Genomic DNA, 24,439 nt, shown 5'->3' on the forward strand with positions numbered 1-24,439 from the left:
ACCCTCCACATTTACACGTTGTGTAATTTGATCTTTTTTGTAATTTTTCTTTTCTTTGTGACCCTTTCACCTAAAAAGTTAAAAAAATAAATTTATCAACTAAATTTGATTGAAAATATACAAAAATAGAAACACCCAAAAATCTAATATAATAATTTTCATCTTTTATTTTTCTTTTAAAATTAACCCCTAATGTCACACAAAAAAAATTTGCAAAAAAGGACCAAATTGCACAATGTGTAAATGTTGAGGGTTAAAGTTGCCACCGTTAATCAATTGAAGACCAAAAAATACAAATTTAAATAATTGAGTAACTATTTTATACTTTTTATAATTAGGTGGCTACTAATATTGTTGAACTTGAATATAAAAATATACCAATATCATGTTTAAGTATCAATGAGGATTGGGGGGCTATTCTATTTTAACTCTATATCTTTATTATTGTTATTATTGATTAAACTTTACAGATTTAATAATTTTACCTCAGCTAGCTTGTTCTTCTTGTACCCACTAATCTATTTGATAGCTGTGAAAGTGATTTTTTTAAAAAAAGTTACGTTGAAGAGTCATTTTCTAGCTCTGTCCACAAAGGACTACGAAGCAACAACTTCACTTTGAAGTGTAGATGATAGCTGCAGCCTGTGCCATCCATGTGGCTGCCATAAGTTCGATTATTGCATGAATTTCTCGAGTAAATTCAATTGGTTGAGCACTCATTAGCTCGAAAAACATTAAAATATGATCATTTGGTGGACATCAATAGTTACTGATACCACCTGTATTATGTGCAAGTAATAGAGTACCTTTTGTATTCTAATTTGGTCAGATATAATTTTTCTTGTTTAGCAGTAGAGGAGAAAAATCGGAGATAAAAGCTGGGAACGATAGTTGAAAGTAAAAACGAAGCATGCAAACAGCAATAGCAACTAAGCCATAAAAAGGCTAGAAAAAGAAACAGAAAAGGAAGCACGTACGCACATGCATGTGAATCACTGCTATATTTTCGTATCTGCCAATCGATTCTCAGAATCCCAAGCTCTAAATTTAAGAACCCCCAATACCTAACACCTGCTCCTGCTGGTACACTTTCAGTACATACATATACATATGCATGCAATACATATACATATACATATACAAAGATTAACTATGAATGACCTTATCCTATGTACAAGTATTTTGTTCCATTTACTTTAAAAAATAGACAAATTAGTTACTATATATTAGATCAAAGAATAAATTAGTCATTTCTATAAAAAAAAGTAATTTATTTTTACTATTAAAAACGGTGTGGTTGACGGAATAATTAGACAATTACATTTGGCACGCCACGTGCACCTCATACTAACTTACATGAACTAGTTTTTAATAATAGAAATGGATGAAATTGTTAACAAAATGACTAGTTTACTATTTAATCTAACGTACAGGAATTAATTTATCCATTTTTTTAAGAGAGGGGAAAATGTAATTTAACTTCTAATACAAGGGTTCAATGATAATTTTACCTTTTATTATAATTTTTAAATAATTACAAATTACAATATAAAATGGAAAATTAGCTTTGAGGAATGGGATATTTCAATGGAAAATGTGTGTGTCATGTTATACGAAAAATAGAGGACAAAACCGAATCATTTCAACTTTGAAACTATAAGAAAAGAAATAGCTTCCCAAGGAGGAAAATTTTCACTTTAAGTAATGGCAATAAAGCAAAAACAGGTTGTGTTGTGTTAGGCTTTTTTTAACCAAATATTATAAAAAAAATTAAATTATTTATTTAAAAAATATGTGTTTGAAAATATTTATAAAATAATGTCAAATTTAGAATTTAGTCCCTATACTTTTATTTTCAATAATCTAGTTTTTCTACTTTTCATGTTTTAAAATTCAAGTCTAATTGTTAACACTATTATTTTTTTAAAAATTTGTTGATGTGTTATTTTGAAATTAAAAAAAATACTCGGTAGCAATGTAACTAAAAAATGACATTCTAATTACTTGAATTTAACAAAATAATTTTAACAGCATTAATAATTGGATCTAAATTTTATTAATAATTAAAAAAAGACTAAATTCCTAAAAATAAAAGTACATGTATTAAAATTCGATTGGCATGGGCATTGTTATCTTTGCAGGAGGACGTGTGTTCAAGTGCGCCAATATCCTTTTATTTATAAGCTGGAAATGAACTATTGGTAATTATAGGCATTATATCAAAAAAACAGATATGATCAGAATCTATAATGAGATTATTTAAAAAAAAACACCAAATTTCCATCATTAATGACTATTTGGGAATCTCAAGGTAATTTTTTACACCAAATTCCACCATTGGTGACTATTTGGACTTTCGAAGTGCAAATCAAACGTTATTCTGATAAGACTGAGAATCTTTGCAACTTCATTATCGCAATAATTACAATTTGGTATTATATTTTAAAAAAAAAATCAAACTAATGTTCTAAAGATATTTTTTTTCATATATTTTCATAATTAAAAAAAAAAGACTTATGTGTTAGATTGGTGTAGCGATATAGCACCTACTGTCAACAAAAATGGTTGGTTCCAAACATCCTATTTTTCTCCAAGGCAAAGGACATATAATCCAACAAAGTTTAAATGCAAATGCAATGAATAGGGAACATAGGGCGATTAAGAGGCCGGCCGGCCTATATTTCTCATGTACTACAATTAACTACATCACTAGCCATAGTGGGAATAACTAGTGATTTGGTTGAACATTAAACTATATTACATTAGATTCATCACGTGCGAAAAAAAATTATGTAATAAATATATCTATAAAATATTAATGTAAAACTAATAAAAGCTAATTGAGGTTTTAGACTAACATGCTAAAATTTGACATAAATGAGAGGAAAATACGCTTTAATACACTTGAACCCACGTATTATTGTATTCACAATAATGCTACCAATTGAGCTAAGACTTAATTAGTTATAGCATCCAAAATTTTAATAAACAAATAAACGGTTATAGAGAGGATTGATTGTATTTGTTGGATTTTCAAGTGACTAAGGCTTTATTTGATAAATTGTTGGAAAAATTAAATTCATTGAATATTAATATTAATACTTTCGTTGAATTAATTTTTTATGATAATCCAAAATAAAAACAAAATTTTTTTTATAAAAGAAAAGTGCGGAATATGATAAGTAGGTAAGAGTTACTCATCACTTAATGAGTAATATTTTCAATTACTTCAATTTTATTTTAATATTATAATATTCTATAAAAATTTTACATTTAAAAGTTGACTGAAATGTTTAAAATTTAAGAATAGAATGTAGAATATATATTTTAATTATTAAATAATCTAATTAATTTTAAGTAAGGTATAAAAGAGAAAGAGGGACCATGATGTTGTTTGGGAGGAGCAAAGCCAAAGGAGGTGTTATCCTAATATTATCGAATTATGTCAATTAAAATAGACCAATTATCCATTGAGTTAGTGATGCAATGACAAAAGACTTGTGTTAAAATGAAGCCTGAATTAGACCCAAGTTTCCGAACACAACTAAAAACAAGTCCCTAGGGTCTAATAGAGAAAGAGGGGACCATAATGTCTTTAGGGAAGGCAACAAAGGGGGTGTATAACTATAATCCCAATAGGGGGTTTGCCCTTCCAAACATGTACTGTGAACTCACAAGCTAGGGGCCCTAAAAGAAAAACTACACACCCCAAAAGTCAAGTCCTTTAATCCCCCACATGGCTATGTTTTCTCTTACAATTTCATCCATATATACCCCTTTTAACCCCCCTTCACTCTTTCACACACCAACTCTCTAAAAGCTCTTCACTTTCCTTCTCTCTCTTTTTCCCTTTCAAATCTCTCCCCAAAAGAAAAAAAAAACATCATGGCTATCGACAAGAAACCAAACAGATTGCCTCAAACAGCTGTTATCAAACAAATCCTCAAGAGATGTTCAAGTTTGGGTAAGAAACAACAATGCTACGATGATCAACAACAACAAGGAGGGCTGCCATTGGATGTCCCAAAAGGTCATTTCGTTGTGTATGTTGGTCAAAACAGGAGTAGATACATTGTCCCTATCTCTTTCTTGACCCGACCCGAATTCCAGAAGTTGCTCCATCAAGCTGAAGAAGAATTCGGGTTTGATCATGATATGGGTCTCACTATTCCTTGTGAAGAAGTTGTGTTCCAGTCCCTAACATCCATGCTCAGATGATTTTTAAATGGTTAGGGTTTTTAATGAAAATGAAGATGAAGCTGCTCCATTTGCTTCTCTGGTTACCTTTTTTTTTTTTTGGTTGAGTTCTTTTATGTAACTCTGACCCGAAAACCCATGAATGTTATTTAATGTATCTGGGTTTTTGTTTTTATTTTTTAGATTTTGTAAATCTTGAGAAAGATTGAAAATTTTCCTCATTGAGGTGTGGGTTGTAACATCAACCACTAATGTACCCTTTGAGAGAACCTAATATCAACGATTTGTCTCTTTTTTAATGTTTGTGGTTAACTCGGAGGGCTGAGCGGTTAACGACCATTTAAAAGAAATGGGTTAATATATAATTTGGTACTTGACTTTAGTTTAAATATTCAATTTGGTATATGAGTTTCTTTTGTTTCATTCTAGTACCAGGGCAAAGGTAAAGGGGCGCAAGTAGTGGCCTTGGTCCCCTTAAAATGGTAAATTTGTCATTTAGCCTCTTAAATTTTATAAAATTATATAATAGTATAATGGTAAAATTATACTTTGACCTCTTCAAACTTTGTCCCTTTCGTTATTTGAGTTTGGCTTTAATATCTAATTTAGTGCTAAGATCAAATGGCATCATGTGGCTCAACAAATATTTAACATCTATGCTCTAGATGTTAACTGGAATATAAAAAAGCTTAGGTACCAAATTGAATATTGAAGTTAAATTTAGACGCATAAGTAAAAAACAAAACCTGAAGTATCAAATTGAACATTGAACTCAAATTCAAGTATCAAATTAAAGTCAGATGCCAAATAATATATTAATCCAAAAAATGATCAAACTAAACAGCTCATTGGAATGTTTCTGGCAGAGATGAAAGTTAATAATTATCAAACAAAAACTTACGAATAAGGGGGGAAATGGGGTTAAAAACAATGGTAACTTTGGTTTGTTGTAACCATTTTATTTTATATTTTATTACCAAACCTTGTCTGACATTGCAACTATGGTTGAAACACCAGATGATAGTTGTTCTTTTATTTCTCTTATGTTTGTACATTTGTAGCCAAAAAGGCTGAAAAAAGCTGTTTTCCAATTTCAATTGGTCATTTCCAACTTCCAATCCTTTGAAAGTTTCAGCTCTTTTCCTCAACATATGCAGATCTTACATTACAGCTGCATCTAAACATTGGAGTCCGTGAAAATATTTTTATGTTTTATACCAATTTTTGGTTCAATTCTGATTTTAGTCCTTTTTATTTTATTATGTTGGAATTTGAGATTTAAGCATTGTACTTTTAATCTGACATAATTTGATCTCTTTAATGTCATTAGTGAAATCAAATTGAATTATAAATATTTAAAATAGAAGGATTAAATGTCAAATTTGGACATGATAGAATGACTAAAACCATAAATTTATATTTTTTTCACTTGATTTCATCAAAATTTCATTCATTCGTTCAGACTAAAACAAAAAAGAAGTCGAAACCGCAATGCACGTTGATCCATCCGCATCCATCAAAGGCCTGCCATGCGGTGGGGACCACAAACAAAAAAAAAATCTAGTAGTAGATATGGTGATGATGATGATGATGATCAGATCACGACTAGCAATGGCCTTCAGTAAAGTCAAGTGGGTGTTGTAGATATACAACAGTATTCCAGAGTTACCTCAATTTCAATTTTAAAAATAATAATTAAAGATAATTAATTACGATATTAATATTTTTTTATCAATAGTATATAATTTTGATTTGTATAATAACCAAATTACCACTTGATTTAATCATTAAAATAACTCAAACTTTAAGTATAAAACCTGAATGAAAAAATTAACAACTCTACCCAAAAGAACCAGAACTTGAAGTAGTCTTAACCTTAACTCGAGGCAAGGAGCAGTGGCCTTAGCAGCCTAAAAAATGAAAAATTGCTTATAATAGTCTCTTTAATTTTTTTTAAAAAATCACATATTAGTACAATAGTAAAATTATGATTTGACCTCACCTAAAAAAATATTTATTTTTAGCCCCAAAAACAATTTGCCGGCTTCGCCCGTGCCTATCTCCATTGCATTGTATTCTTTTGTTTGCTGTCCATCATTTAATCTAACTCTAGAATGGTTCTTGACCCACACTTTGTGTTAATGTAAAATTATAGAATAAATATTTTAAGGTTAAAATATACCCCAAGTTCCTATATATATATTGCATTCATCTAGAATTTAGTTTTCGCTTTTTTAGGAATTTAGTTATTCGTACTTTTTAAATCTTAAAATTCAAATCCTATTATTAACTTTATTATAATTCTTCTGTTAAACTCGTTGGTGCGAGATTTGACATTTTGATTTTTTTTAAAAAAATAAAAATTCATTAATAACCAATAACAAAAAAAAAGACATAAGAAAGATTAAATCTTAACCATGTTTATATAAATTAAAAAAAACAATAGAGGACTTAGAAATGCACATTCTTTTTGTATATAGTAGTATAGATAAGTAAAATTCCAAAAAATATCAACAAGTGATGAGTAAATAGTGAAGCACTTTGCATATGTTACATATGATATACTCTGACCTCACAAGTCTAAATAGATCTCGAACAACCAAAGTAAAAATAGGCAGAAACAAATTAGCTATTAAAACAAATTGCCCACACACATTGTTATATTCAGCAACACGAACCTAACATAATAAACAAAACTTTAAGACCTAAATTCCCATTCAATCTATTCAAGTAAAAAGCTAGCTTGCATTCAGATGTATAAATCAGAAAATCCAACAAAGGAACTAATACCTTGTGATTATCCTCAGTCTTTTCCACTTGAGTGTAATTGAAATGGATTATTAAAGAATACATTTGCTTTATAGGAAAAGGTTTTTTTTTTCTTTTTTTTGAAAGCTTTAGTTAGGAAGTTTAAAAATTAAATTGATAAAATATATATGTATTGAGGACTAAATGTACTATTATACCAATTAAACGGTTACCAAATTAACGGCAAATGATCAAAATAGGAACACAATCAAACATTAATACTTAAATTTAAAAGTTTTAACGTTGAATGAGGAAAACAATGCAGAGTATAATTGAATTAACTTGCAGTTAAAAAAAAAACAAGATTATACCGTACTGACCGGACACTACGAAACCTTGGATGCAAAATTGGCTATTGGGTTAGCTTATGTGTTAAAATGTTAAAGAAATTGATGATGAGTGGGTTTTTATTTTTTAACCCTTTTTGGGATTTATTTATTAAAATCAATAGTTAGATGGGACCATTGAATAAAATTAAATAGTGTAGTTGGTTAATATATCTTTAATTTGCTTAGGGACTAGGCTGCCGTGATCTATTTTATACATTACATTACCCTCTTTTTTTCGAGTTTAGTAATCTCGTTTACTGAAAAAGACATAAAAAGTAAAAGAGTTTTTGTTTTTTTAAGTCTTGCTGCGTATAAATTTTTATCTGAGTTGATGTTCGGTTGGCTCATGATACCAATTTAATTAAAAATTTTAAGTATACTATGAATGAAAATAAGTGAGTTATTTTATTAATGGGTTTTAACAACAGATTGAATTATTTCTGGATTGATAAACGATTTAAGTTTAAGTCTTCAATAGATGCCGATCTTGAAATTGATTCTTGGGCAACTCTTATTATTTATGAATAATCAATATTTAAAAATAAATCCTTGATCAAATTATAGTTTTTTTTTTCTTTTATTATATTTAAATTTAAAATTTAATTACGATATTTTAAATTGTTGTAATTTACTTTAATTACTTTTAAAATGTCTTAGTATTTTAATGGATAGTTTAGGGTGTCAATTATTTATTTTAGCAATGCAAATAATTATACTAAATATTAAATATCCATGTTAAACATAGCAAAGGGATTAAAATTGGAATTTAACCTAAAATTGCCATGCATGTGAATTCAGGGTTATTAAAATTTAGCCAGAATAAGCTTAGAATTAGATGGCAATTGGCTGGTTTCTACTCATTGGATTCCTCCAAATTTTCCATTAAAAAACAATAAAATAACATAAAAAAGAAAGAAAAAACTTAGTCGAGACGACATTTTTCTTGGGAAATTTTTGTAGTAATGTTTGACCATGGCAGAAATTTCAAGGGTTAAACAGTCGAACAAAACATGGCTGATGGCTCCTTAGCTTCGACTTTTCATAAGTAGCCCTAGCTACACGAAAACCATAATAATAATAACACAAATAAGACAAAAAAGATTTGGTGTTTTCTATCTTGTTATCCAATCATCAACTGATCACATTACAAATTTTGGTTCACATATATTAATCTATAGGCATTACACCTTAAACCTACCTCACCTCAACGGCAGGCTGTTTTGTTGTACTCTTTTAAAGAATATTTTCCGTTTGATTCACTCAAGCCATACGACTTTGATTTGTCCATACATGAACTCAATCTACTTTAATCTACAATGCAATTCTACTCTATGAAACTTCAATTACGGTTCGTATGTATACACGAGATTTTAATTTTGATTCAATTATACACATTTGAATAAATGAATATATTTATTTATTTTCATATGGATTAATACAATTGTTTGTCTATAGTGCTAACCCGATAATAATGTCAATGATTTGTGAAAATTGAATCAAATCAAAATTTTATGTATACAATTATACAAAATCAAAGTTCATATATGACGTTACATATTGAATCAAAGCTTATGTATAATTAAGATTTCTTAGAATACTAATCAAGCAAAATTCCAGCCTCATTATCCTTCATCTTTTACTTAATTAGTAAGTGAAATGAATTACATAGCGTGTGATGTGGTATGTCCTTACTGTATATGTTAGTATTAATATTTTAATTGTAAAATATTAAAATAAAAATATAAAGAAATAATTAACCCGTTTTATCAACTTGGATATACTAAAAACATTATAAAAATAGAGAAATTAAATTGTGTAAATTTATAGAAGGATTAAATCACATGCAGTGTAATATACTATATGTGAAAGAAGTTATGACTTTTCCAATCGGGTTTAGCTATTTTTCACGTTGTTGTCTCCTTTAGCCCTTTAGTTCTTCCTAAAAGTAATGTTTATGTAATTGGGATCTTCCATACACGTCCAAAATCATTCAAATCAAGGATAATTTTCTTATATATTGGTACAATGTACACAGCACAATCAAGGACAAATCATTATCATGCATGCATATATCACTAGCACATAATTCATGTAGCTCCATCTTACAATAGGGTATAAGGTGATAGGGTGAATACTTTTGACCAATGACTCTATGGTCCTAATTAATTAGTTGTCAAATGTCGTCCATTGAAATGACTCTAATTTTACTTGTGATTATCAGTTTTAAAAAAATGAAATGAAATATGACAACATATAACCAAAAATAAGTATATTGGTTAAATTAAAAAAATAGAAGAAAAAGGGTTTTTGGAGTATAATCACTATAACTCCATGTGATTGCATCAAATCAAGTGGTATGCGGTTTAAATATTCTGCATGATTGAAGGGCATAATGCTTTTCCCGTAATAAATCTTGGTTAACAAGATGAGCTAATCTCTGCTTTAATCATGGGAAAGTAAACCAACCTTATCATATACAAGGATTAATTCCATCAAATGTCCTCAAATTATTGTCTAGATTCAAATTTTATCCTTAAATTATAAAACGTTTAATTGAGTCAACAGAATATCAATATTTATCAATTAGGTATTTCCATCAGCCTAATCGACAACTCAGGCATTAAATGTCGGTTTGAATTTGACGTGGATCATATTTAAAACACTCAAATAAAATTATAAACATGCGTATTATAACACCCCTAGCCCTTATCCGTCGTCGGAACAAGGTTACGGAGCATTACCGGACTTTTCTGATCAAATACAAATATTTCATATCATTTAACATACATATCAAAAATTAATCATAATCACTCATATTGTCCCTTATATGAGCCATCAAGGCCCAAAATACACGTTAGAAATGAATCAGGACTAAACCAAAAACTTAGGGAATTTTTCACAAAATTTCAAAATTTTCTTGAAGTACGGGGGACACACGCCCGTGTGGCCAGGCCGTGTGGCTCACACGGCCAAGAGACACACCCGTGTCTTAGGCAGTGTGGGCATTCGATGTGAGGCACACAGCCGTGTCCCAGCCCGTTTCCATACCTATGTAACTCTCTGAATTGGGTAACACGGTCAAGCCACACGCCTGTGTGTTAGGCCATGTGAGCATATTTATTTGTGAAATTAAGGTGCAAGGATCACATGGCCAAGCCACACGCCCGTGTGTTAGGCCGTGTGTAAAAAATTGGGCATTCTGTTTCTCAATTTTAAAGATACAGGGGACACATGGCCAGACCACACGCCCATGTGCTAGGCCGTGTGTCACACACGGCTGAGACACACGCCCGTGTCTCTGCCCGTATGGACGAAAATAGGTCATTTTAAGACCACATTTCTCTCCCATTTTGATATCAACCTATACACAACATTTTGATACATCAATACATCCCAAACAAGCAATCAAAACAAGTCAAAATCATGTTTTAAGCATAACACAACATCACATGTACTCAAATACTTAAACTTACCTATTTAATCCATCTCATTCATTTATTAAAATTTACTACTAGTTATATACATACATGCATATATCATTCACATCTACATTTTAGTTTATTTCTTTTCCAAACCAACATATTTGAATATTTAGACAAAACTTCACTCCTAACATTTACACAAACCAAGCTTTAATCAAATCCATACCAACCCTATACGTGCCATATAAATTATAATATACGTTGCAAAAACTACCGGAACAAGTTGGATAGTGTGACTTGATGTGTTGATCCGATCTCCCGACGTCACGTTAATCTACATGGACATTAAACAACACAAGTAAACTTAATGAAGCTTAGTAAGTTCGATAGATTAAACATAAATCTTGCTGAACCTACTATAACCCATCAATAAAATAAATTATAACCCATCAATAAAATAAATTCATTCAATGTAATTCCCTGTCAACCATAACTTTAATCGATGAATATGCTTATTTTAGACCAATACCAATAATAACAATAAGTCTCCCAATTTCAATTACATAAGTCACTTGCCAAATCGGAGAACGGCTTACGGATCTGAGTACTTCATTTTTAAAAGTCTGAAGGTTGAACAGAGGCACATAAGTGCTAAACAGAAACTCATAAGGGTTGAACGGAAGCTCATAAGAGCTAAACGGAAACCCATACGGGTTAAACAGAGGCTCAAAAGAGTTGAACGGTAACTCATATGAGTTGAACAGAAGCTCGTGAGAGCTAAACAAAAAGTAAACACGAAATTTCGCAACAAATGCTGATCCTCGGTTTACTTGGGTAATTTATCGCCAATTCCTCCTTTACTGTCTTGCGCCACACAACGATTGTACTTAAATCCCGCGTTCCGTTTAATTCTGATATTCACTTCAAATTTTTATCTTAACAATAATTCCATTTTCAACAATATACAAGATACATAATGCCATTCATCAATTTAATAGAAATATTAAAGTTTAACCATACGAACTTACCTGGGTTAAATTGTAAGATTTGTAGAAGTTCAGAGACTATTCTACTAATTTCTCTTTTTCACGAGTATCTACGGACTCTTGATTTGAAGTAAAAATATGAAAAAACAAGCTTAAAGGGACTCTCCTATGGCGTTTTTAGCTAAAGATTGATGAAGAATTGTCTAGATTTCTCTTTTAATTTCAATTTGTAAGTTTAATTACATACAAATTACAATTTTACCATCCATTTCAATTATTTTATTATTTCACACTTTCCTGCGCCCCACCCTTTTATTTTTGGCACATTTGCTCCTTAAGTCCTCCTTTATTTATTTATTAGGTCATTTAATCACTATTTCTTTTAATTCACAAGTTTTGTACCCTTTTTCAATTTAGTCTTTTTTAATTAATTAATTATCAAAACGTTAAAATTTTCAAACGATACTTTAATACTACCTTAATGACACTACGTAAATATTTATAAAAATATTTATGGCTCGGTTTATAAAATTGAGGTCTCGGTACCTCGTTTTCTAAACCACTTAACCTAATAAATCTTTATAAAACACAAATTACTAATTCAAAAATCTTTCTAAAATCACATTTAACTCGCAAATACTAAATAATAAAATTTACGAGCTTACTCATCGGATTTGGTGGTCTCGAACCACTGTTTTCGACACCACTGAAAATTAGGTTGTTACATGTATATCTACCGCATGGATTAATAGATGCAAATGTGTTTACAATTTGATTAACACATTTTAAATATATCTCACATTAGATTTGATGTGACATTGAATGCTCAAACTAATGACTAAACTGATAAAAAAACCTGATTGATGCAAAACCTGATATTTTGAAGAATCAATTAATTTAAGCTTGTCCTAAAATTTAAAAAAAAAACAAGGTTGCCAATAAGAACAAAACACGTGACACATTCTTATTAAACATCAGGTACTTTTTGAAGTAAAATGAGATGAATATAGTTTAAAGACTAAATTGTGATTTATGCCATAAATGATTGTGAGAAAAGCAGTGCTTGAAACAAACAAAAAGAAAAGAGATTTGAATCAAATATATGAGGGGTGTAGTGGATAAATAAACCCCCAAAAACCTCTATATATACAGATGTGTATATATAAATATATCACCTCACAAGCTTGTGTATATATCATATAACCTTGATTTTTCATTCATTTCGTTTCTATAGGGTGCAGCCAAGAGATCAATTTTCATGGTTGAAACTAAACTTTCATTACCAATCTGATTTACTATCAAATCAAAATCCATTTCTAAGCCAAATAGAATTGGAAAGCTAGAAAAAGAAATGAAAAGAGACTTCAAAGAAAATAGTAAAAATATACTATTCTAGAATTTGTGGACCAAATTGAAGTAACATATTGAGATCTTTTCCAATACGCAAACTTTTAATTTCCAAATTATTCATCTTCTTTATGCCAATGTAGGTTGAAAGTTGATTGATTTTTGCCTATTTTAGATAAATGTTAGGTTGCAACGGGAGACAAATCTAGAAATTTTTTTAGAATGGGTCAGAATTAAATTATAAATTTTTGAGAAGTTGGAATATAATTTTATAGTGTATTAGTTTAAGATTGCATCGTTTTTTTTAAAGGCCTAAACAATTTTTTTTTTCATTTTGGAGGGCCAATGTGTAATTTTATTCTATATAAATTTATAATAATTTAATGATTTTTAAAGGGATTGAAATGCAATTCTTTTATTTTTACGAGACGCTAGGGCCCTTGCCTGCCTCCTTTGCATTCGTCCCTTGTTGCAATTGGACTAAGTAACTTCTGAAAGTAAAATAAAAATTGGCACCGAAAGAGTTTAAAAACTTCCTACGTCCCAAATAGTTAATCCATTACGACTAGTAGGATATAAGCTTCAATTTAAGTTGTGCTCATTCACCAAATAGCAATCTCATCCTATACTTTAAAGAGGATCAAAAAGCTTAGATGTAAATAGAACAACAATAATATCTTGCTTACAATAAATTTGCACAAAAAGAAATTCCTCGCAAAATTAAAATAAGTGCTCTATCAATCTCACAAACATTCACTTAAATAGATATTTAATGGCTTACTAAAGTATAATCATATGAATCAACACCTCCAAACAAAAATAGCCTTTGGTATAGTGTTAAATATGAAATAAAGTGACAAAGATCTTGTTGATTTGAACTTTTAAGGTACAAGCTTGAAAATATGATCACATTAAATGTCTTCAAAAGAGTTCTCCCTTCACTTTTAACTTTTTTAAAACATAAGATATGTTAGGATCGTCCCGATTAAGCAACGAACAAGTAAAAATAGTAGAAGAAATTGAGAAGATGAACACACAAATTTAACGTGGAAAAACCCCTCAAAAGAGGATAAAAAACCACGGGCAAAGATAATTTTACTATAATGGCAAAAGAATGAAGAGTATAAAAGATGGAGATAAAAACTAAACCCCGAAAACCCGAAAAACAAAGAACCCTCAAACGTAAACACAAAATTCTCTGAATGTGTTATGAGTTCTAATCTAATGGGTGTCTCTTAATTCTAAGATTGTAAAGGAGCCTATTTATAGGCTAAATTAGTAAGTCAAATAAACTATACTAATAAATGCTAAATATATTATACTAATAAATACTAAATCTTCTAGAAAGAAAATATATTTTTGTTTAACTTGACTTGCAAGCAATCTCTTAAAATTTAGGTCACACAATTCTAACAAGATAGATTTATTACATTAGGACTCTTGAAAACTATCATTGCTACAATTATAATCTTGTGATTTACTTACTCAAAATCCTCAAAAATATGCAAGTAACCAACAAATAAAGCTCGCTATAATGTTCTGCCAGCTTTTTCTTAAGTTACTATCGGCATTGTAGTCGGCAGTAGTAACTAGCGCTAATATTGTATGACTTTCATGTCTCTGATTTAAATTTTGTGAACAAAGAAAATAATGTTAAGATAACTTACTTCCTTTCGATGATTTGATTTAACTCGAATATTAATTTAATCTGGTATCAACATAACCGAACTAAAGTGTATTTTTAAATATTTTAAGACAAGGAAAGTCCCTTTATGTTGGGAGGTTGGCTTAGTTGTAGGGCATAAGGACATGTTGGTGTTCAACAATTAGTCGGTGTTTCTTATTTTAATGAAATAACACAAATATGTATTTATGGAATATTTTTCTAAATATCTTGTAAGGGATAATGTCTAAAATTACATATAAATTTTGGTTTAATATGTAATATTATATATGAATTTTGATTTCGTATAATTTTATACAATAAATGTTGATTTGGTTCACTTTTCATAAATCACTAACATCGATGTAATATTATTTTACGTTAACATATTATATACTCTTAATTATGGTTGCAAGTAAGGGTTATATAAACTTTGATCGGTAGTTTGAGTCTCCACGAGTACTTTTTATAATTAATATTATACTCAACATTAAGACTTCTTCCATGAGTTCTTGTTGGTTGTTTTTCCACCAACCAATATGCTCTCTTCATTAACTGTGCATGATTCTTTACGAAAATTAGGAGCAAAACCTTAATACTTTCGATTGTTGGAGAAATTTTCTATTGTCCAACGGACAATCCTCTGAAGATTTTTCTCAAAAGAGCCACCCTAACATAAATAAATTTTGTTTTCAGATTCATCACGTTTGTTGTTGAATTTTATTGATTTTATTAAATGTGTCAAATTGTAAATTGGTTCTTAAATTTTTAAACGTTCTACTTAAACTATCAAATTAAAGTAAAGTTTCAATTAGATCCTTTTATCAATTTGTTATGAATTTTGGTATTAAATGGACACTGGAGTTTGATATTGTTCCTATATTAAGTTCGCATGCGTTAATACAACATCCAAATTAGCATTCAATGTCAAAATTAAATCTCATATGATAATCTATTTAAACTTTATCTTGTTGTTATAATTCACCAAATAAAAATATCAAAATTTTACTTGTACAACGAGAAAATTTCAAAATCGAAAAACCGAGTTAAAATTGAGCCTATAATTTAATTGACTCTACTTACAAAACAAAACCTTGATACGTGTAACGTAGAAATGGAAGCACATATAAAGTCATGGGATGGGATGGGATGGGATGAAAAGATGGGGGACTAGATTGAAATAACTACTGAACAGCTCAAAGATTGATAAAACAGACAAGACATCCACATTCATGTTTTCAGTAGAAATGGAAAGGGTCTTTCAAACAGCGTGTCATTTGATTCCCTCTTTCAAAAATTTGATTTTAAAAATTAATTTAATTAGTATAAATATTATTATAAATTTAAATATTATTTTTATTTTTAAAAAATTAATTTTAAAATATAAAATTCAAAATCCGTCCAATTATCCAATCGATAAGACAAGTCCCCAGTCCCCACGAGCGTGTTTTTTCCGTCAATTATAGAACAGGGGGAAAGCATTACATTCTTTAGCATGCCTACTACATTATATTATAAAACCTAAATCTGTACTGCAATTTGCAAGCCATCAATATGTAGTTGCTTCTCCAATTCTTCATCCTTACAATGGTGGGTCGAAATTTGTTTTTATCTATAACCATGTTTTTATGTTTTGTCTTCATTAAAAATTTAATGTGTTTTTTTTTATAGTTTTAATGTGGTTAGATTGGTTTAGTTAATGTCTGTATTGGTGTGTATTCATATGTACCAATTGGTAAAAAAAATTTTATTATAAATCGATTTTAAATCACTTTTGGAATGAACTATAAAAATAATTACTCAATTACGTATTTCTATTTTAGTTGTTCAATTGTAAAAGTTTTCCGAATTTGATTCTATGGATCACTAAATCATAAAATGGAAGTTTGAAGTGACTATTTTTTTTATCTTGGGGCTTACTAGCCTCAATAAATGGTGGGTTTGATTATTCTAGTCTTCATTGGGTGTTTCTTATCTAGGTTTATCCTCTTCTTCCTTCTTGTCCTACTCCGCCTTTGGCTTCTCCTCAACTAAGTCTGATTTTTGCTTCATCGCAAATTTCGACGGTGCTAGAGGTGCTTCTTCATCAATGTATTCACCTTTAATTTAAGAAGAGTTTCTTCCCCAACATTCACATAAATACTGGGATTATACGTTGGAAATGAGACTGCAAATTGAGTAATTAAATACATGTAGATTCTTATGCTGGTTGTTATGTCAAATATGGACTCCTTTTTATATAGTAATTTTGGGAAGCCACGGTCTAATCTCTAGATGATTCAAGTAATTTTGGGTTTAGAAATTAGACCATTAAACCCACTAACAAATAGCCTTTAAAAACCCTTTTTAATCTGGTCTAATTGGGGTTTTAGCCACACTATGGTATTAAGATTTAATCCAGCATTATTGGAATTTAGCGTCGGATTTTCAGTCCATTGCTTTTAGGTCGCATAAAATAATATTCAAAATATATTAACCAGCTTTAAAACCATAGATGTCACACGAAAACCATATACAGTCATTACTTACAAATTCACATTCAAAGTCCAACAAAATACTATTATGCACCTATCGACTTGCCGGATTAATGTCCGTTCTTCGCTTTGGAGGAAAAGAATCTACTAAAGCCTCGAGATTGTTTCTCCGGTGTCGGTGTAGACGAGGAAGACTCGGAGCTTGACATGGTAGACCTGTGATTTGAGTTGTTCGAGTTGATTGGTGATCTCAAAAGGTTTGCTTCAGTATCTGAAGGGCTGCATGGGGTGTTAAATGATGACTCCATGGGTGATTCTGCACACGATCTGCTTGCATTCCCCGAACCAGCTGTTTCTATCTCTGCCTGGTTTAGATCATGCAAGTTAATGCTGCTGGTAACGGTTTCATCCTCATGGAAACCTGGTATCCTCTCGTTGTACGGCGATCCCTTCGTTTCGGTTTGAGGGCGGAAAGCTTTTAATTGCTTGCCGAGAAGGAATATGGTTTCTTGACATTCTGCTAATTTCTCTGCCGCAGCTGCTAATTCTTTCTCCTGTGTTCAACAGAAACGATACTAAATCGGGCGGTGCTTAAACTAGAGATTACATGGTACCGATGATTGGCTTACTCAAGAAGCAATTATGTTGCTTCGACCATTCACTTGAAACAAACTAGGCTACACAATAACTTGTTGAAGAAGCAATACAAGATGAAATATTGGCGTACCTGCTTGCTCGTGCGGTCAACATTGGCTGCTGAAGAACAAACCGAGCAGATTTCCTTGCTGAAAATCACGAAATCATTTATGTTAATAATAATTATAGGTAAATACGATGGTGACACAACATTGTAACAAAAAGAGTTCGATGCTTTACCTTTGCAAATGCTCTTCAAGTTCTTTACATCTAGCTAAAGCATCATGATGACCTTTCTTTTCATCTTGAAGCTCATTTTCAAAAGTTTCGGTTTTTACCCGGAAAATGTTCAGCTCAGTCGCTAACTCCTCTGCATGCGTTTCGAGTGATCTATACGACTCTGCCATGCACTTAAGCTGTGTCTCAGCCAAGCTGTTTGATTTCTGAGCAGAAGCCAATTGAGATTTAGCTTCTGTTAGAAGCAATTCGGTTTCGTGTAATTTAGACTTGGTTATCTCCAGGTTTTCGGTACATCGAGAAAGATCCATCGCCAAGCTTTCTTTCTCCAACTTCAGTTCCTCGAACTCTTCCAACGAGAATTTGCTCAATTGTTTTGATTCAAAGTCCGAGACCAAGTTTCCGTCATCAGGAACCTCAGGATTAGAAGTCGGACTTGAAATGTGGGCACATCCATTTTGATATATTCCTCCCAATGAACCGTTTTGTGTCACCTTATTCTCCGGTAAAGCAACCTTGTCTATGCAATCCGGACTATTTATTTCAACTTCATTACCCTTGTAGCCAAGCACATTGAATCTTAATTCACTAGCTTTGACTAAAACAGAAGAAAGATCAAGAACAAAATCGTCCAAACTTACGTTGCCGCATAAAACCTTGTTGTAGGTGACGGAGAACTCACCAATTTTATGGCTTAATCCATTGCCATCGAAAGATATATCATCAACTGCCCTGGCTTCGTCTCCTAGGGACAGTACAAAGTCATGAATCTGCGAAACCGCAGCAGCTAAATCTCGACTTAAGGTTTGCACATTTTCCGAAGTCAACTTATCACCTGCAGACATAGTAATTTCCTTCTCTGCGGTTAAGCTAGCATCTCCGGGACAAGCTTGATCATTGCATGTGACATCAGAATCGTGGAATTGCTCCAAGACACCATTCTCTGAATCCTGCATAGCACATTTGATGTCCTCCAAAATTTTCTGCACATCTGCATCCTTAGATATCGATTCAAGCACCATAGAGAGCTTTGCTCGAAGCTTCATAGCTGGCAATTCATCTACATCGGGTTCCTTGCAAGTAATCTCTCCAGAAGCATCGCCATTAACGGTTTCAGATACCTTATCGTTGGTACAACCTGAAATGTTGATTGCACCGTTTGTAGTTGAATCATTTGAAGAACAAGCCAACTTCTCCATCTCGAGAAAGTCGTCCATAAGGTCCAAGTGCTTTGAATTTTCGTTTTTGTTCGGCGTATCGGTACCCTTTTCCTTTTTGAATTGAGAGAGCTCGGAAACTAAAGCTGTCGCCCATGATTCGGCGCAGCTTCTGTCATCATCATTACCGTCTTCGGATACGGAAGTAACACTCGGCGGAGTACTAGCATTTTGACTCGAGTAAACTTCTGCTTTTGAGGGACTTCGGGAAAGGTGTGCTTCTAAACTCTGAAGCTTGCTCGACGTCTTAGCACACAGACTCCTTGAAGCTTGTAGCTCACTATTACGTTTTGCTAACGCTTCTTTCAACATCTTCGTTTCTTCTTCCATTGCCAATAAACGTACTGTGAGAAACTCATTCTCTTTTTGGAATTTCTGCACATTGTCGAGTGAAAATTCACTCACGGCCGGCAAGTGTGGAGTAGAAGGCCGGACAGGAGACCTCTTTAATCGTGTATCTCCGTAATCCCGTCCTAAACTCTCGACCTCTAGCTTCATTTGAGCGAGTGCAGCCGGACCGGGCAACTTTTTCCGCACAAGACCACGTAATCTTTGGCATTCTGCTTCGAGCTTTGCTATCTTTTTAACACCCTCCATATGCTGCTTGTTAGCCACTTGTGCAGACCTCATACTCATGTTCTTTTCTTCGTTACGAATTTCGAGCTCTTTCGAAACTACATGGATTTCATACTTCAAGGTATTGATTTCCCTTTCGCACGATCCAATATTACCCTTTAGAAGCTCGATCTCAGCCTCGGCTCGTGATTTCTCTTCGCTAATCTTAACCAGCATGTTAGAACGTTCTTGCAAAGACCTCGTAATCGCGGCATTGTCGGCTTCGAACTTAAGGAGCTCTTGGTCTAAATTAGCAATCCTAGCTTCAAACTCGAGTTTAATCTTTTCACATTGCTTGTTTTTGCTCGCCACCACGTCTTGCACCTTCTGCTCATGTTCTTCCTTCAGATTCCGGATTTGCCGCATGCACTCCTTGAGCGCACCGTCTAAGTGCGATGCCCGATCTTCAGCAGTGAGCTTCGAAAGTGTAACAGATTCAAGGTGATTCTTCAATGCCAATGCCTCTGCTTCGGCTTTTTCCCAACCTACACCAAAACCAACAACAAAGATTAAAACTGGAACACCATTACGACATCAATCGTACGAGCATATACTAACCTGAGACGGCTTCTTCGGCTACTTTAGCATGTTGTTTCACCATGTCTTCCTTGGTAGAAATCTCCGAATTCGCCGCATCGAGCTTTTCGTTCAAGTCCTTAATCTCCTCCTCCAATGACCTAACTCGTTCCTCATACAATTTCACTCGATCCTCCAAAGCAGTGAGATGTGAATACGATTCGACCGAGATTTGAACGTACTTCGGTTTTTTCGGCACATCCTATCAAATGAACATAGCTCAACACTCCATCTATTATATAATGAACTATGATGAATTAAAAATCCATAAAATTGTACCTCATTGCCTTGAGATGCAGCTGGAGCCGCAACGTTGGCGGCAGCATCCACCGTAATGGTGGCGGCAGCGGCGGCGGCTTTATGAGCTTTATCAGATGATTTTTTCTTCCAAGGCCAATGACGGTCCATCACTTAAATCTCCTTCTATTGTCTTGCTCAAAAAAGACAATATAATAAGATTAACACATTAATGACAATAATTAAGGCAATAAAAAATATTAATTAAGAACAGGAAGCTGTCGTATAGAGATATGAAACAGCTAGATGACAACTAATCATCAGATTAGATAACTTTTTTTTTTATTACATGACACTAAATTATTAATTGTCTATTATTTACTGTCACCAAGAATTGAAAGGACAATTTTTTTTTTTAGAATTCACGTTGACCAAGTCAAGTACTAATACAGCTCTGAGGAAAATCGAAAATTTTCTTTTCTTTTCATCATACATTTTCTCAGTAACCAAACAGAAAACCCAGAAAGCTAGAAAGATTGTTAGTGTAATTAGATGAGATCACATTTTAAAGGAAACCAAGTTCATCAATGGCCTCTCCACTTCAAATGCAAAAAATAAAATAAAATCTAATCACGAGAAAACACAAAGATTTAGATTGAAAATGTAAACGCAAAAACCAAAAGAAAAAACATCACCGACAAAACAGATGAGAAACAACAATCTTAAAAAAACCAGACACCAAAAACCGAAACAAAGTGCAGAAATGGAAACAAAAACAGAATCTTTTTATTGCATAAGCTTGGCTAACCTTCAAAAATGCAGCTTTGTAAAGGGATTTTAAATGCTTGGTTGTAAAGAGGAAACTGTCTGAGATTCAAAAGATTAAGACCCAAATTTGTGGTGTATTCTGTTCTTAGTTAATGTTAATGGCGGGTGTTGTTTGAGAAAGGAGAAACAAGTGGTGGTGGTGGCAATGGCTGATGGCGGTGGAGAAAAGGAGGAGGAGAAGTGGGTAGGCTGTAAAAATATGGTGGACTTTAAAAAAGAGAAGGCAAGTGCTTGGCAAAAGTTCTAAGCCAAATCACCTTTTAATATGCTACAATTTCGTATGCTACGTGAGTTTTTTATTTATTATTATTTTTTTATGTTAAAAATATGCTACATTTCTTATATTTATAATTTAGTCCTTTATATTTATTTCAAGTACAAATTTAAAATTATATGTCGGATTGTCATTATTATTATTAAAATTGTTCTCTAAAATTGAAGTTGATTACAATCACATTTTTTCTTGAGGAAGGGGCAAGTAGGGGCTTTGGTCCCTCAACTTGGAAAATTTGTTTTGTAAGATCCCTTGAAAAATTATAAAATTATATTAGTAAAATTACCTTTTCACCTCACAAAATTTATAATTTAATTATGTTCCCTTACAATTTGCTCTTAATTTGAACACAAAAAAATTGAAACTTAAAGTGTGAGGTTCATATCAACTCAGTCTTTTCATCGATCTAGTAATTCGCTTGGGGTTGAATATTAATTCGAATATGACATACATTGTATCAAAATTTATTATATTCAAAATATTCAAACAAATTAAATCATAATAATAATAGCGAACCAACGAAGAAGATCCTTCTCCTATACTGATTGCCTTTTATATATATATATATATATATAATCATCTTATTTGCATGTTTTGGATTAGAGAAACGTCCAAAATACAAGTCAATTTTGGTATTGTTGAAATATCCATGATGAAGTCGATTGAGTCTTAGTTCAATTAACATTGGTATTGTTGCTATAGTGTAGAGGGAGGTGTATTTGAGCACGCTGAAATGCGTTTATCTTCTTATTTAAAGGTTGGAAGGGATTATATGCAAGTTTAGATATTGTTTGAAGAAAAAAAAACATTCACATTGAAGGAAAAAAAGGGTTAATTTATGTTATCAATACCTTTTTATTCCTTGTACTTCATTTTTAGTCCATATACGCAAAAGACTTTCAAAATCTATTAAAAAAACATATTATCATTTGTATGTTGTAAGTTAATTATCTATTTCTACATATTTATTTCAAAATTGAAGTTTTGTAATTTGAAAAATATAAAGATGGAAAAATAATTTAATTAAAAAATATGGACTAAATATGTAAATTTATGTATTGTACAAAATTAATAACATAATTTAACCGAAAAATCATGAATGATAATTTTTTTTCATTTTTTGGGAAAAAATTCTATTAATGCATGGAACGTAAATGTAGTGGAGACTGGCAAATGACATGGCTACAGGGTGAACAGTTTTAACTGTGAAACCTACATTTCCTAGGTTGCTAACCTCCAAAAAGAAAGTCAATAATAAAAGTCAAAAACCTGTTTGGTTTCTGACAGTCTTTTTTTTCAGACCATTAGCAGGTACCTGTTAACACTGCTTACTGCCCACCACAACATCGTTACTTGCCTTTTTTTTTACCATTTCTCAATTCCATCCACCGCGGGAATTTCATATCCCTCCGATCTTCCATTTGACGGCTACGATTGTTTCTCACAATAGATTCTTTTAAGGAATTTACCTGTACAAGATAATTACAAGTAACGTGACTGCCTTTGTAATCTATTGTATTTTGTTTCTTCTATTTAAAATATAAATAAATTAATTTTTTTTTGTGTTAAATTATAAAGTAAATCGGTAATTTTTATTAAAAATTTAATCAATTTATACTATTTGAAACCAGTGTGATTGATAGAATAATCAGATAGTTTATCTTATTCTAATGTATAGGGATCGGTGTTTAATAATAGAAATTGATGAATTTTTTAATAGAATGACTAATTTGTACAAGAACTAATTTCTCTTTTTTGGATAAAAAAGACAAAATACAATCTAACACCTAATCTCTTTACCTACAATACAAACTGCAAATAAATAATTAAAAATAAAAAGATACCTAAACTTAAATTAAAATAAATTTAAATATAATCAACATATAACATAAACCCAGAAAAATATTATTTACTCGTGATAAAACTCACTACCGCAATATTTAATAACACTGCAGAAATTATTATTCAGTCCATTTGTGATTTTAATCCCTTCTATTATCTAAAACATAAGATTTAATTTTTTTATTTTAATTTGATGTACTTTGATTTTTTTTACTTTTATATTACTATAAATAAGTCCAAATAGACAATACCTTAATGTATGATAGAATAACGATAAAAAATTCACATCACCATTTTAACATCAATAATTAATTGTGTTATCAATCTGAAGTTGCTAATAACATTAATGTCAAGTAAAATGATGAAATCGCAAATTTTAACATAATAGAAGGACTAAACCATTATTAATTTTTACATAGGAGGTGTAGCAATGGCGTGTCATGGTGATTCCACAGGCGCGTGAAGATGGAATTTAAGGCGCGTGGAAGACACGGTGCATAAGTCACTCTCTCTTAGAATTTACGTACCCATTCCCAGTTAAATTGATAGGCAAAAGCAAACTAACTTAGAGATGAATAATAGAATAAAGCTTTAGGGTTTAGGAATATATTAATCCCTTACCTAATTGTTATTTTAAGTATGTTTTTGTTTAACAAAATCTTATTTAAATTGATAAGACTTCAATGTTTGAACTATTTTTCAAGTGCACCAGCTACATCCAACCACTCTAATTAAAATTAGCTATTCACCA

The 24,439-nt window shown here is 31.5% G+C and overlaps 2 protein-coding genes across 3 annotated transcripts; one reads left to right on the forward strand and one right to left on the reverse strand.

Annotated features, from left to right (window-relative positions):
- The first annotated feature begins 3,782 nt into the window (after positions 1-3,782).
- Positions 3,783-4,496, forward strand: LOC107940722 (auxin-responsive protein SAUR50). Its single transcript, XM_016874165.2, has one exon. The coding sequence runs from the start codon at positions 3,886-3,888 to the stop codon at positions 4,216-4,218; it is 333 nt and encodes a 110-aa protein (XP_016729654.1). The 5' UTR covers positions 3,783-3,885; the 3' UTR covers positions 4,219-4,496.
- Positions 4,497-17,203: 12,707 nt separating this feature from the next.
- Positions 17,204-21,844, reverse strand: LOC121218139 (filament-like plant protein 4). 2 transcript variants are annotated; one of them, XM_041094846.1, is made up of 6 exons: positions 21,553-21,844; positions 20,787-20,930; positions 20,490-20,709; positions 18,103-20,416; positions 17,954-18,011; positions 17,204-17,780 (listed from the first exon to the last, which is right to left on the reverse strand). In XM_041094846.1, the coding sequence occupies exons 2-6, from the start codon at positions 20,913-20,915 to the stop codon at positions 17,337-17,339; spliced, it is 3,165 nt and encodes a 1,054-aa protein (XP_040950780.1). In that variant the 5' UTR covers positions 20,916-20,930; positions 21,553-21,844; the 3' UTR covers positions 17,204-17,336. The 2 variants fall into 2 exon arrangements, with proteins under 2 accessions (XP_040950780.1, XP_040950779.1); XM_041094845.1 differs by having other exon boundaries at positions 20,787-20,937.
- Positions 21,845-24,439: the final 2,595 nt, after the last annotated feature.

This window comes from Gossypium hirsutum, chromosome D06, assembly GCF_007990345.1.
Source record: "Gossypium hirsutum isolate 1008001.06 chromosome D06, Gossypium_hirsutum_v2.1, whole genome shotgun sequence".
Lineage (NCBI taxonomy): Eukaryota > Viridiplantae > Streptophyta > Magnoliopsida > Malvales > Malvaceae > Gossypium > Gossypium hirsutum.

Coding starts and splice junctions, on each gene's coding strand:
- LOC107940722 (XM_016874165.2), top strand. CDS start 3,886: ATGGCTATCGACAAGAAACCAAACAGATTGCCTCAAACAGCTGTTATC.
- LOC121218139 (XM_041094846.1), bottom strand. CDS start 20,915: ATGGACCGTCATTGGCCTTGGAAGAAAAAATCATCTGATAAAGCTCAT. Junction 20,710..20,786: donor CTGCATCTCAAGGCAATGAG/GTACAATTTTAT, acceptor TTCATTTGATAG/GATGTGCCGAAAAAACCGAA. Junction 20,417..20,489: donor AGCCGAAGAAGCCGTCTCAG/GTTAGTATATGC, acceptor GTTTTGGTGTAG/GTTGGGAAAAAGCCGAAGCA.